Source organism: Sus scrofa, chromosome X (assembly GCF_054392235.1).
Source record: "Sus scrofa isolate SSC_HxYL_T2T_F1_AM1 chromosome X, Sscrofa_HxYL_maternal_Yorkshire_Landrace_v2.0, whole genome shotgun sequence".
NCBI classification, from domain to species: domain Eukaryota; kingdom Metazoa; phylum Chordata; class Mammalia; order Artiodactyla; family Suidae; genus Sus; species Sus scrofa.
This window is the reverse complement of record NC_139401.1, coordinates 94,424,579-94,438,992: the sequence shown is the minus strand read 5'-3', so window position 1 is coordinate 94,438,992 and position 14,414 is coordinate 94,424,579. Positions and strand designations below refer to the sequence as shown.

The following is a 14,414-nucleotide window of genomic DNA, read 5'->3' as shown; positions in this document are numbered from 1 at the left end:
ATCCTTGGCCTCGCTCAGTGGGTTAAGGATCGGGAGTTGCCATGAGCTGTGGTGTAGGTTGAAGACATGGCTCGGGTCCAGCATTGCTTTGGCTGTGGTGTAGGCTGGCAGCTCTAGCTCTGATTCAACCCCTAGCCCAAGAAGTCACATATGCCACAGGTGCAGTCCTGAAGAGCAAAATAAAATAAGATAAAAATACAATACAATTACATTTAAAAATTAAAAAATAAAATAACAAAACAATTTAAAAGCTATAGAAATGCTCTTCAGGGCACATATTAAGGGGAAAAATCTATTCAAGAAAATCTAAAAATATTTCATAAGAGGAGTTCCCTGGTGGCTCAGCCGTTAAGGATCCTCTGTTGTCACTGCTGTGGTTCTGGTTACTGCTGTGGAGTGTGTTCAATACTTGACTCAGGAACTTCTGCATGCTTCAGGCACAGCCAAAAAAAAAAAAATCATAGGAAATGCCAAAGTTGGCATTCCAGCTGTGGCACAGTGGGTTAATGATCCATCTTGTCTCTGTGGAGGCACTGGTTTGATCCTTAGCCCAGCTCAGTGGGTTAAGGATCCAACATTGCTGCAGCTGTAGCGTGGATTGCAGCTCCAGCTCAGATTCAATTCTTGGCCCAGAAACTTCCATGTGTCGTGTGGGCAGCTGAAAAAGAAAAAAAGAAATTTGAGAGTCTATGGTATTTGAACCTAGACCCCTCCCTCCACACTCCCAGGTTCAGGGAGGCATAAACTGCAGTGTCAGCCAAGAACACAGGACATCCTCTCCCTGCAGTTCCCAGCCATGGGGATTTCTTCCTGGGAAGAAGAAGATATCAGTATTTCTTATCCTGTCCAACTACTGAGACTGTGAGGTTAAGCTCCAGGTAAGTGCAGTCAAGAGGCTCTCTCCTTCCAGTCAATCCCCACTAATAGAATGGAGGCTGTCCCATGGGTGTGGCACCACTGAGAATACTGGGGCCCTGATCATTCTTGGGTTGGCTTATAAGGTGTAGTTTCACAGTATGAGAAGCAAGGTAAGAGGACATTAGGCTGTTGTTTCCTTTCTACCCACTAAAGCAGAAGTGTCAAGCTGCTGCAGTGACAACACTGGATCCTTAACCCACTTAACCACAAGGGAACGCTCCCTGTTTCTCCTTTTTAAGGGGCAGTGATTTGCTCTGTGACCTCAATTCTCTAATAGGTGTAAGGAAAGTTTAAGTTTGTTCAGCTTTTTACTTATTGTTAGAATGGAGTGATAACTTCTAAGTTCTTTCCATGCAGGACCAAAAACTGGAAGCAAGAAGGAATTTAATGATAAAGAGTTAACCCATAAGGAATATATAACAATTAGAAACATATGCACCTAACAATAGAACACCAAAATAAATGAAGCAAAAACTGTTAAAAATGAGGGGAGAAATAGATAATTCAACAATAATAGTTGGATACTTTAATATCCTAATTTTAATAATAAATAGACAAACTGGGCAGAAGATCAACCAGGAAATAGAAGATGTGGAACACCATGCACCAACTAGATCTAAAAGACGTATAGAATACACCACTCAACAACAGCAGGGAGTTCCCATTGGGGTGCAGTGGAAACGAATCCGACTAGTATCCATGAGGATGTGGGTTCGACCCCTGGCCTCGCTCAGTGGGTTAATGATCCAGCGTTGCCATGAGCTGGATCATGTGGTGTAGGCTGCAGATGCAACTGAGATCCGGCATTGCTGTGGCTGTGCTGTAGGCCATCAGCTACAGCTCTGATTTGACCCCTAGCCTGGGAATCTCTATATGCCATGGATGTGGCCCTAAAAAGACAAAAAAAAAAAAAAAAAACCAAAAAACAGCAGAATGCACATTCTTCTCAAGTGCACATGGAACATTCATCATGGTAGACCACATATGATAGGCCATAAAACAAACTTCAGTAAACTTAAAGGGTTAAAAATAATGTGTTCTCTGACCGCAGTGGAATAAAATTTCATATTAGTAACAAAAAAATTAGGAAATTCACAAATGTCTGAAAATTAAGCAAAACATTCCTAAATAGCCAATGCATCAAAGAACAAATCAAAATGGATATCAGAAAATACTTTGAGATGAATGAAAAATGAAACATGACACACAGCATACCAGAAGTTATGGGATGGGACTTTGATATGTTGAAACACAATGTACCCAAAACAATGGGATGGAGCTAACCTTATGCTTAGAGGGCAATATATAGCTGTAAATGCCTACATTAGAAAAGAAGAAAGGGGAATTCTCTTGTGACGTAGCAGGTTAAGGATCTGGTATTGTCACTGCAGCAGCTTGGGTCGCCGCTGTGGTGCTAGTTTGATCTCTTGTTTGGGAACTTCCATATGCTGCAGGCGCAGCCGATTTTTTTTCATTTTTAAAAGAAGACCTCAAATCAATATCCTAACTCTACACGTTAAGATGCTGGGAAAGAAGAGCAAACTAAAAATACAGCAAGCAGAAGGAAGGAAATAATAATGGTTAGAGCAGAAATGAATGAAATGGAATAGAGAAAGAGAAAAGAGAAAATTAGTGAAACCAAAGCCGATTTTTTGAAAAGATCAACAATGGTGACAAACCTTTAGCAAGACTGATGAGAGAGAGAGAAAGACAGAAAGAGAGGAGAGAGAGAGAGGCATGTCAAGTTACTAGAATCAGAAATGAAAGAGGGGACATATTACTGACCATATCGGTATGAAAAAGGATTATATAAATGAATAACATGAAATGTTGCATGCCATTACATTCGATAACAGATAAAATGAATAAATTCCTAGAAAAACACAAACTACTAAAACTATCTCAAGAAGAAACAATCTGAATAGATCTATAGCAAGTAAAGAGATTAAATTAGTAATAAATTTTCAAAAACTACCCACAAAGATAACTCTAGACCATGTCTTCACTGCTGAATTCTATCAAACATTTAAAGAGGAATCCTTCACAAATTCTTAAAAGGAATAGAAAAGGAGAGAACACTTCTCCTCTTATTTTATGATACCAATATTACCTTGATACCAAAACTAGACAAAGATATGACAAGAAAAAGCTACAGACTAGTGTCTCTTATGAATATGGATGTAAAAATCCTCAACAAAATACTAGGAAAACGAATCTAGCAACATATACAAATAACTATACGTCATGACCAAATGGGATTTATTGAGTATGCAAGGGTGATCTAACATCCCCAAACCAGAACTCTCTCAACATAATAAAGGGTATTACAAAAAACCTTCAGCTGACATTATACTTAATGTTAAAACACTGAATGGGAGTTCCCGTTGTGGCTCAGTGGTTAATGAACCTGACTAGGAACCATGAGGTTATGGGTTCAATCCCTGGCCTTGCTCAGTAGGTTAAGGATCCGGCGTTGCTGTGAGCTGTGGTGTAGGTCGCAGACGTGGCTTGGATCTGACATGGTTGTGGCGTAGGCCGGAGGCTACAGCTCATATTAGACCTCTAGCCTGGGAACCTCCATATGCTGTAGGTGCAGCCCTAGAAAATACAAAAAAAAAAAAAAAAAAAAAAAGAAAAAGAAAAAAGAAGAGTCTGATGAATGAAAAAAAAAAAAAGCAAATTTCAGGAAAAGAAGGAGTTCCCGTCGTGGCGCAGTGGTTAATGAATCCGACTAGGAACCATGAGGTTGCGGGTTTGGTTCCTGCCCTTGCTCAGTGGGTTAAGGATCCGGCGTTGCCGTGAGCTGTGGTGTAGGTTGCAGATGTGGCTCGGATCCCGCGTTGCTGTGGCTCAGGCGTAGGCCAGTGGCTACAGCTCTGATTTGACCCCTAGCCTGGGAACCTCCATTTGCTGTGGGAGCGGCCCAAAGAAATAGCAAAAAGACAAAAAACAAACAAACAAACAAAAAAAAAAACACTGAATGCCTTGCCCCTAGCATTAGGAATAAGACAAAGATGTGTGTTCTCATCACTTCTAGTCAACATTACACTGGAGATTCTAGCCAGGACAGTTAGACAATAAAAAGAAATAAAAGGTAGCCAAATTTGAAAAAAAGTAGAACTACCTTTATTTACAGATGACATGATCTTATATATAAAATGTATTAGGGAATTCACTGATAAACTAATAGAACTAACAACTTCAGCAAGTTTGCAGTATACAAGACCAATATACAGGAGCTCCCTCTGTGGCTTGGTGGGTTGAGAACCCGACTAGTATCCATGAGGATGCAGGTTCAATTCCGGCCTCGCTCAGTGGGTTAAGGATCTGCAGCATAGGTCGAAAATGCCGCTTGGATCTGGTGGTGCTGTGGCTGTGGTGTAGGCCAGCAGCTACAGCTGATGTGACCACCAGCTTGGTAACTTCCATATGTTGTAGGTTCGGCCCTAAAAAGAAAAAGAAAAAGTCAATATACAAAAATCAACTGTAATTCCCTACACTTGTAAGGAACCATCTGAAAAGGAAATTAAGAAAACAAGTCTATTTATAATAGTATCAAAAAGAACAAGATATTTATTTATTTATTTATTTTTGCTTTTTAGGACTGCACCTGTGGCATATGGAAGTTCCCAAGCTAGGGGTCGAATCAGAGCTACAGCTGCCAGCCTATGCTACAGCCATAGCAATGCAGGACCTCAGCCACATCTGTGACCTACACCATAGCTCATGGCAACGCCAGATCCTTGACCCACTCAGTGAGGCCAGGGAGTGAACCTGCATCCTCATGGATACTAGTTGGGCTCATTACCGCTGAACCACAACGGGAACTTCCAGAACAAGATATTTAGAAATAAATGTTTTTGGCCACATCCACAGCACGCAGGAGTTCCTGGGCCAGGGATCAAACCTGAGCCACAGCTATAGCCACAGCAGTGACTATGCCGAGCCCCCAACAGCTAGGCCAACAGGGAACTCCCTAGAAATAAATTCAGTAAGGGAAGTACACAATTTATATTCTGAAAACTGCAAACAATTATTGAAAGAAATTAAAAGATGCAATTAGGAAGTTCCTGTGTGGCCTAGCAGATTAAGCATTGCCACAGCTATGTGAGTTTGATCTCTGGCCTGAGAAGTTCCATATGCCACAGGTGCAGCCAAAAAAAAAAAAAAAAAAAGGAAAAAAGATGCAATTAAAAGGAAAAAAAAGACTCAAAAATTTTAATATTGTTAAAATGACAATGCATGCTTCCCAAATTGATCTACAGATTCAAAACAACCCCTTTCAGAATTCAAGCTGATTTATTTGTGAAAATTGACAAGCCAATTCTAAAATTCATATACTTTGCATAGGGCCCTAAACAGCCAGAACAATCCTAGAAAAGAATAAAGTAGGAGGACTCATGTTTCCTGATATCAATATTGCTTCAAAGCAATGGTAATCAAAACAGTATGATACTGCCACATGATAGACATATAGGTCAATAGGATTGAATTGAGACTCCAGAAATAAAACCATGTATCAGCTGATTTTTGACAAAGGTGCCAAGACTACTCAATGGGAAAAAAATAGTCTTTTCATAAATAGTTCTGGATCAACTATATAGCCACTTGCAAACTAATGAAATGAGACCCTTACCTCACACCTTATACCAAAAAATTAACTGGATATAGATTAGAGATCTAAATGTAAGAGCTAAAATGATAGAACTCCTAGGGGAAAAAAAAACATAGGGACAAATCTTCATGACCTTGGATATGGCAAAGGATTCCTAGGCCTGACACCAAAAGAATGAGCAGCAAAAGAAAAAATATATTGAACTTCAAAACTAAAATCTTTTGGGCATCAAAGTATACCACCCAGAAAGTGAAAAGATAACCTACAGAATGGGAGAAAATAAGTACAAATCATGTAGCTATTTGATAAATGACTTGCATCCAGAACATATAGAAATGCTTACAACTCAGTAATAAAAAGGCAAATATCCCAATTAAAAAAATAAGCAAAGGATTTGAATAGCCATTTCTCCAAGTAGGATATACAAGTGGCCAATAAGCACATGAAGAGATGCTCAATATCATTAACCATCAGAGAAATGCAAATCAAAACCACAATACAATACCACTTCACTCCTCATTGTAAATGGTTACAATCAAAAAGTCAAAAAATAGGTGTTGTTAAGGATATGGGGAACTTGGAACCCTTACACACTGCTGGTGAGACGGTATAATGGTCAGCCAGTTTAGAAAACCATATGGCAGTTCCTGAAACAACTAAGCAGAGTTACTGTATGGCCTAGCAATTCAGTTCCTAGATACCTACCCAAAAGAAATAAGAATATATATCATCACAAAACTTGTACATAAATGTTCACGGCGGCGTTGTTCATAATAAGCAAAAGATGAAAACAGACCAAATATCCATCAGTGGACTAATGGATAAACAAAATGTGGCATATCCATACAATAAAATATTGTTTGGCCATAAAGTGAAGAAAGACATGCTACACAATGGATGAGTGAAATATGCTAAGTGAAAAAAGCCAGTAACAAAAGACCACGTTTTATATGAGTACATTCTTATGAAATGTCCCAGATAAGAAAATTTATTTATTTATTTATATTTTTATTTTTAGTCTTTTTTTTTAGGGCCGCACGTATGGCATATGGAGGTTCCCAGGCTAGGGGTTGAATCGGAGCTATAGCTGCTGGCCTATGCCACAGCCACAGCAACACCAGATCGGAGCCGCCTCTGCGACCTACACCACGGCTCACGGCAATGCCCGCTGGATCCTCAACTCACTCAGCGAGGCTAGGGATCAAACTTGCAGTCTCATGGTTCCTAGTTATATTCGTTTCTGCTGCACCATGATGGGAACTCCAAGATAAGGAAATTTATAGAGACAGAAAGTACATTAGTGTTTACTTAGGGCTGGAAGGATAGAGGCATGGTGGCAGGGCCGTAGCTAAGGTTCTGTGTTTCTTTTTGACTTGATAATGTTCTAAAATTGTGATGATAGTTGTACATATCTGTGAATATACTAAAAATCATTGAATTTGTACAGTTTAGGTGGGTGAAATGTAAGGTATGTGAATTATATCTCAATAAGACTATTTTTAAAAAGTAACCTCTATGCTGGGATAAATGAGTAAGAGTTATCCAGGCTAAGTATGTGAGGAGTGGTTGCGAGACTGTTTCAGGCAGGGAAAACTCTGGGAACCAAGACCAGGATTTGAAAGTGTATGGCGCTTTAAGAAAATGATGAGAATCCATTTAGTACAGCGTTGCTTTTGTTGTTAGTATTTAATAAATATCACCTGTTGCAGAGCAGAGATTAGGAATGAGGGTTCTGACCTTAGGCAGCATTCCACTGAATAGCTGGGTGACCTTGGCCAAGACACTTCATCTATCTAGGCCTCATTTCCTTTTCTATTAAATAGCAGGTTAATGATGTAACATCTGGAAAAGGACTCAGGGTTTACGGAAGGGAGGAAGGACTCTGTACAAGTCTAAGAAATCATTTTGACAGTTACAATGCAAGGATAACAGAATTATCTAGAAAGTGAACTTTAAAAAATTGTCATTATTTTTGGGAGTTCCCGTCGTGGCGCAGTGGTTAACGAATCCGACTAGGAACCATGAGGTTGCGGGTTCGGTCCCTGCCCTTGCTCAGTGGGTTAACGATCTGGCGTTGCCATGAGCTGTGGTGTAGGTTGCAGACGTGGCTCAGATCCTGCGTTGCTGTGGCTCTGGCATAGGCCAGTGGCTACAGCTCCGATTCGACCCCTAGCCTGGGAACCTCCATATGCCGCGGGAGTGGCCCAAGAAAGAGCAAAAAGACAAAAAAATAAAATAAAAATAAAAAAATAAAAAATTGTTATTATTTTTGGCTGTGCCTGTGGCCTGCATGAGTTCCCAGGCTAGGGATAGAACCCGAGCCACAGCAGTGACGATGAGCCACAGCAGTGACAACACTGAATTCTTAACCACTAGGCTGCCAGAGAACTCCCTAAAAAAAATTATTTCTTAAACAACCAGATAGCAGGAGGCCTGGGGAAAAGTCAAAATGTCACTTGAAAAGACATAATCCCTCCCTTTAGCTCACTAAAGGGCTTCATCTTGGTATTTGTAGGCGTGTGTGTGTGTGTGTGTGTGTGTGTGTGTGTGTGTGTATCTATCATACTGTAACTTGTGTCCTTCATTTTTGTTTTAATAATGCATGGTGAATATGTAGTACATTTGGATCTACTTCATTCCTTTAAATAGATTTTTTACCCATTTTACAGTGAAAATATCAAGGGGGCATTTAGGCAAAATATGTGAATGGACATTTCTCAAAGTAAGATGTACAAATGGCCAATAAGTACATCAAAAGATGCTTCATACCCAACAAAATTATCCAGCAAATGATGCGGCTGCTTTTGCTAAGGCTCTTGCCAAATGATGCATCAGAATATCAAATAACTGCTTTTGGATACTATTATGAATGAAAAGCCTCCCCTCCCTCAACTCTTACCCTACCTTGAACTTTTCTTGTGGAAGGAACAGACCAGCTTTTCTCTTAGCTTTTGGCTTTTCCTTTTATAAAGGCAGTGGTGATTACATGTGTGTGGGATCTAGGGCTGAATTTTTGTTGTTGTCTTTTCAGGGCCACACCCACAGCATATGGAAGTTCATACGCTAGCAGTTGAATTGGAGTTGCAGCGGCTGGCTTACACCGCAGCCAAATAGCATTGCCAGATCCGAGCTGCGTCTAGGACCTATACCACAGCTCATAGCAAGCGCTGGATCCTTCACCCACTGAGTGAGGCCAGGGATCGAACCTGTATCCTCATGGATACTAGTCGGGTTCGTTACCACTAAGCCACAATGGGAACTCCTAGGGCTGACTTTTAAACACACACACTCTCCTGTCAGTTTCTCAGTGAAAAACTCTGCCTAAGATTACTCTTGTCATTAACACCCTGATAAATCCACTGGTCTTGCTCCTCTATTTCTTTAATTTTGTGTGTCATGGTAGCTATGTCTTACTGTAGCTTTAAAGTTCCTTGTATTTACTTTTAGTTTGTTAGTTGATGTTCTTTTCATTCAGCTAATCAGGATTCATTCAAAATTCTATGACTTTAATACTATTTATAATAATAGTATGAGCACATAGCTATATTATTCAAATAAATACATGGATATTACAACTTAAAATATTTGTGGACTACCTGAAATCATCTCCACTTACCACCAGGCCCTTCTACTTATCTAAATTATCAGATTACATCCAGAGTAGTCATGGCTGGGACAAAAACTATCACAACCAATGTTGTCAGTTAGTGAAGTTTAAAGTCTTACATTTTTTCCTTTAAAACATTTTTTTGGTCTTTTTTGGTTCCCAGGCTAGGGGTCGAATCAGAGCTGTAGCCACCAGCCCACACCACAGCCACAGCAATGCCAGACCCAAGCCATGTCTGCAATCCACACCACAGCTCATGGCAACACCGGATCCTTAACCCACTGAGCAAGGCCAGGGATTGAACCTATGTCCTCATGGATACTAGTCAGGTTCGTTAACCACTGAGCCACGACAGGAAAGCCCTAAATGTTTTTTTAAAAAGTGTTTTATTGGAGTATAGATGACTTACAATGTTAAGTTTCAGGTGTACAGTGAAGTGAATCAGCCCTGCATATACATATATATCCATTTATATTCTTCCATTTGAAAAGTTCCCATCAAGCCCCTTTGCAAAGGAAAAAAGGGGGATAGGAAGCCTAGTGCTCTGAATTGCAATGGGGACAGTGGCTATCTTCCAGGTATGTATGTGCAGGACAGCCTCGCCATCAGCCTGGAAGAGTCTGGTGCCTGCTGTAGACTGGAGCAGAGGAACCAAAGTCAGACCACCCTGGAGAGGAGTGTGGCTTGGGGAGCCCTTCTCCATCCTGCCCCAGTGCTAGGAGGTTGGATTCATACCATCCTAGAAAACTGGCACAGTGAGTTCCTGGCCTCTCATCTCACTCCAGCCAGAATCCAGCCCCACCAGCATCCATCAAGCTGTTGCAACCTTGAATAGACTAGAGAGATGAATTGCCCCCAAAAGTGGCACAACTGTGAGCCCCCCCCCCACACACAGATAGATACATCTATAGTTATGAAGATTTGGATGTAGATGTAAATACACAGCACGTCTTTCACAGCACTTTTGCATATTTCCAAGTGAGAATGGGAATGTCCTGAAATCTGACTTGAACCTCCCTTTAAAATTTACACAGGTCTAGGGGTACCTTTTGAGCTGGTGAGGACGGCCTGCCACCCGTCTTTTAGAGAGTCAGGAAGATAAAACCAATCTTTAGACTCAGAGAAGCAACTCTGACTCAAGCATAATGTGTTACTCAGACTTCTGTTCCATCCCCCACACAGACCCATTGTGTCTGAGTCTTATGGGGAGGAGGCGTCTGTAATTAGAATCTCCAAATTGCCAAGGAATCAATAAAATTTCATGGCCTAAGTGGTCCTGCCTAAATGTCTATCAAAAATGAAGAGATAGGAGTTTCCGTCGTGGCGCAGTGGTTAACAAATCCGACTAGGAACCATGAGGTTGCGGGTTCGGTCCCTGCCCTTGCTCAGTGGGTTACCGATCCGGCGTTGCCGTGAGCTGTGGTGTAGGTTGCAGACGCGGCTCGGATCCCGCGTTGCTGTGGCTCTGGCGTAGGCCGGTGGCTACAGCTCCGATTCAACCCCTAGCCTGGGAACCTCCATATGCCGCGGGAGCGGCCCAAGAAATAGCAACAACAACAACAACAACAACAACAAAAAAAGACAAAAGACAAAAAAAAAAAAAAAAAAAAAAATGAAGAGATAGGGCATTTTCCCTTTCTGTAGGTCAAATGGGAGAGTCAGCTCATTGGGGGTTCCAAAGAAATACGCTGGGCTTCACTATTTGAGATTTCTAGCACATCAGCAGTGTTGGGGCCTGAGAGGTACAGGACTTGGATGAAGGGGCAGAAATACCCAATATGCATGGCAGTATCAAGGGGAAAGGGATAGAAGGTTGGGGAGGCACACAGGAGAGAAACACAAAGGTGGTACCCACCTAACAGTCTGGATTTGTTCTTAGGCAAGGTGAGAACTACTTTCTCCAGTCTCCAAAATGCCTGACACAAATCTCTTAGTGTTGGGATCCTGCCTGGGCAGATGAGGACAAAATCCTGTCAAATATATAGCTCACTATCATTACCTTATTTGGTTGGTCCTCACAAGATCCGAGAGATCATTCTCTATTTTCCAGATGAGAAAAGATGTAGGAGTTCCCGTTGCAGCTCAGTGGCTTAAGAAACTGACTAGCATCCATGAGGATGTGGGTTTGATCCCTGGCCTCACTGAGAGGGTTAAGGCTTTGCCACAAGCTTTGACATAGGTTGCAGATGTGGCTTGGATCCTGCATTGCTGTGGCTGTGGTGTAGGCCTGCAGCTGCAGCTCCGATTTGCCCCGTAGCCTGGGAACTTTCATATGCTGCAGGTATGGTCCTAAAAAAGAGAGAAAGAAAGAGATAAAAGATGTAAAATTTATTCTTCTAGCTGAGTGATCTGGAGGTAATTTGGCATTCACATTGGCTTCGGAAATTCTGGCAATTTTTCTTTTTTTTTGCTTTTTAGGGCCGCACTTGCAGCATATGGAAGTTCCCAGGCTAGGGGTCGAATCGAAGCTGCAGCTGCCAGTCTACGCCACAGCCACAGCAATGTGGGATCCAAGTTGTGTCTGTGACCTCCAGCACAGCTCATGGCAATGCCACATCATTAACCAACTGAGCTAGGCCAGGGATTGAACCTGTGTCCTCATGGATACTAGTTTAATTTGTTTCCACTGAGCCAAGTTGGGAACTCCCAGGTTTTTGTTGTTATTGTTTTGGCGATAAATATTAAGTGTCCCAAGGCCTTCAGAAATACACTAAGTGCTGTTGGCTACTCCTTTTGTTATAAAAATTTTATTATTTTTAACAATAAGGTGTGTACATTCTAGGAAGAAGGAAAAATATCAATAAGCTAATTTTAAAAATCACTTAACACTACCACTCACCGTACTTTGTGTCTTTCATTCTTTACATGTTCTTTTGTGCATATATGTTAATATATAAATGTACTCTTCCCTTTCAAAAATACGATATTCTCATATTACCTTTTCTTTTCATTTTATATCCTGTCAGGCATCTCTTTTTGTACAAAGGAGTAAAGGTCTCTTATTAAAAGGCAGAGACTTGTAGATTGGTTTGAAATACAATAAACAATGAGATGCATCCAAAACCATTAATAGCAACAAGTTAAAAGTAGAAAGATGGACAAAGGTATATCAGGAAAACACAAATTACAAGATAGCAATGTTAACATCAGAAAAAAAAATCCAGGGAAACTACATTAAATAGGGGTAAGGATGGTTTCGATTAACCTTCCAACGCATCACTATAAGTTTGTTTCTTACTCTCCTTATCTCATCTATTTCATTCACTTCTCTAAACATATCTTCCTTGCTTAAATGCCTGTTGTGTATATCTTCTTTAAATTCCTGGAGAGACTGAATCAGCCTTTCTTTAAAAGTTCCTTCTGATTTTTCCTCCTCCTCTGGCTCTTCCTCCTCCTCAGGCTTTTCCTCAGGCTTTGGTTCTTCCTCAAATTTTGGTTCACTCTCATTTTCTGGTTTTCCTTCAATTTTTTGACAGGGTTTCATCTTGTGCCTGTCTCTCTTCCTTCCTTCTTTGCCCTCTTTCTTTTTTTCTGTTTATTCCTCTTTGAAACAATTACTTCTAGGAAGCAAGAAGGAGACGTCAAGTCAAAGGCTTGGTGAATGGCCCAGGGGTCTGTACACAGGTCTCAGTATTTGCTTTTTTTAAAAAAATTTTTTTGGAGTTCCCGTCTTGGCGCAGCAGAAATGAATCCGACTAGGAACCATGAGGTTGCGGGTTCGATCCGTGGCCTTGCTCAGTGGGTTAAGGATTTGGTGTTGCTGTGGCTGTGGTGTAGGTCGGCAGCAACAGCTCCAATTAGACCCCTAGCCTGGGAACCTCCATATGCCGTGGGTGCGGCCCTAAAAAGACAAAAAAAATTTTTTTTATTATAGTTGATTTACAATGTTATGTCAATTTCTGCTGTACAAAGTGACCCAGTCATATATATATATATATATATACATATACACACACATATATATATTCTTATTCTCACATTGTCCTCCTTCATGTTCCATCACAAGTGATTAGACATAGTTCCCTGTGCTATACAGCAGGATCTCATTGCTTATCCACTCCAAATCCAATAGTTTGCATCTACAAACCCCAAACTCCTAATTTTTTGATTCAGAGCTATCATCAAATGTTTTCCACCTGAGAGACTCAATCAGCCATCAGGGATTTCCTGAGCCTGCCGCTCTTACCTCCATTTTCCACCTCCTCACCTCTCTGGTCTCATCCCTCCCTCCAGCCTTTTCCAAGGCCCTCCTCAACCTTTTTTCAGGCACCAAGATCCTCCTAGAACAGAGTAAGCTGGAAGAAAGAGATGGGGGGAGGAACAGTGGGGCCCACAACCTCAGTCCCTCCCTGGCCCACCTCCACCCCGGGGGTCTTTATATTTCCCACACCTACCTGTACTGATGCGGTCACGTTCTTCTTGCCCTTTCCAGCCCTGCGTACTGCTAGGAACGACAAGACCTGCAGGCAAACGGGAAATGGGAGGGGGAGGGGTGAGAGTGGGGGTGGGGCGAGCGCTTGGTGGACCAACGCTGGGTGGACTGACCGGCACCACGTACTTTTTTCCTCCTTAAAGTTCTCGGTTTGGGTAACTTTCCCACCTTCTGTGTTTCCCCCATCTCTCCCCTTCTCCAACAGTGCAAGTTAGCTCGAATTTTCCATCAGACAGGGAGTAGGAAAAGCAGATTATTTCCCAACTATCTTTAAGACTTGGGCGCGGGGGAGGGATTGGGGCGAAGGTAGGTGTTGGGAGAGCGGTCTGAGGTGGCAGAGGATGATTATTTTTAAGCTATCACAGGTCTCCTTGTCCTTCTCCCGGGACTCCTGGTCCCTTTCCCGAGGGCCATCACTTCTTGCAGAGCTGGAGGTGGGAGGTGGAGAGATGGACTTGACCAGGCCTTCCCTCAAGTCTAGGCTCTAGGCTACCCCACCCAAGAAATCCCCAGGCAGCGCCTAGTTTGCCACCGACCTGCAAAATTCCGGCAAGCCGAATCCTTCCTCCCCTGGCCTCGGGCCCCGCCGTCTGCGCTGCTCAAGGGAAGCTGGTACCCAGAGGCGAACAAGGACCAGACTAGCAGGACTTCTGCACACGTCGACTCCTGGTCACGTGAGAGCTACGTCACCGGTGAGCTCTGGTCCCCAGTTTCCACTCCCACCAAAAGCGCGGCAGAAGTGGGTCGGCCCTCTGCCCCCTCCCCCTTATGCATTTGGCCTTGTCGGTCTTTTTTGCCCATCCCAGAGGGAAAAATGTTATTTGCCTTTCTCTGATTCCTGG

The 14,414-nt window shown here is 42.1% G+C and overlaps 1 protein-coding gene across 3 annotated transcripts; it reads right to left on the bottom strand.

The window, feature by feature from the left end:
- Positions 1–9,507: 9,507 nt before the first annotated feature.
- TCEAL9 (transcription elongation factor A like 9) lies at positions 9,508–14,212 on the bottom strand. Of its 3 annotated transcripts, none has more exons than XR_014834809.1 (4): positions 14,109–14,212; positions 13,535–13,600; positions 11,669–12,700; positions 9,508–11,354 (listed from the first exon to the last, which is right to left on the bottom strand). XR_014834809.1 is itself a non-coding variant. In XM_021079946.2 (4 exons), exon 4 carries the CDS (start codon positions 12,622–12,624, stop codon positions 12,310–12,312), a length of 315 nt encoding a protein of 104 aa, XP_020935605.1. In that variant the 5' UTR covers positions 12,625–12,700; positions 13,327–13,435; positions 13,535–13,600; positions 14,109–14,212; the 3' UTR covers positions 11,869–12,309. The 3 variants fall into 3 exon arrangements, 2 of the variants coding, with proteins under 2 accessions (XP_020935605.1, XP_013846436.1); XM_021079946.2 differs by lacking the exon at positions 9,508–11,354 and adding an exon at positions 13,327–13,435 and having other exon boundaries at positions 11,869–12,700; XM_013990982.3 differs by lacking the exon at positions 9,508–11,354 and having other exon boundaries at positions 11,869–12,700.
- Between the last annotated feature and the right edge of the window lie 202 nt (positions 14,213–14,414).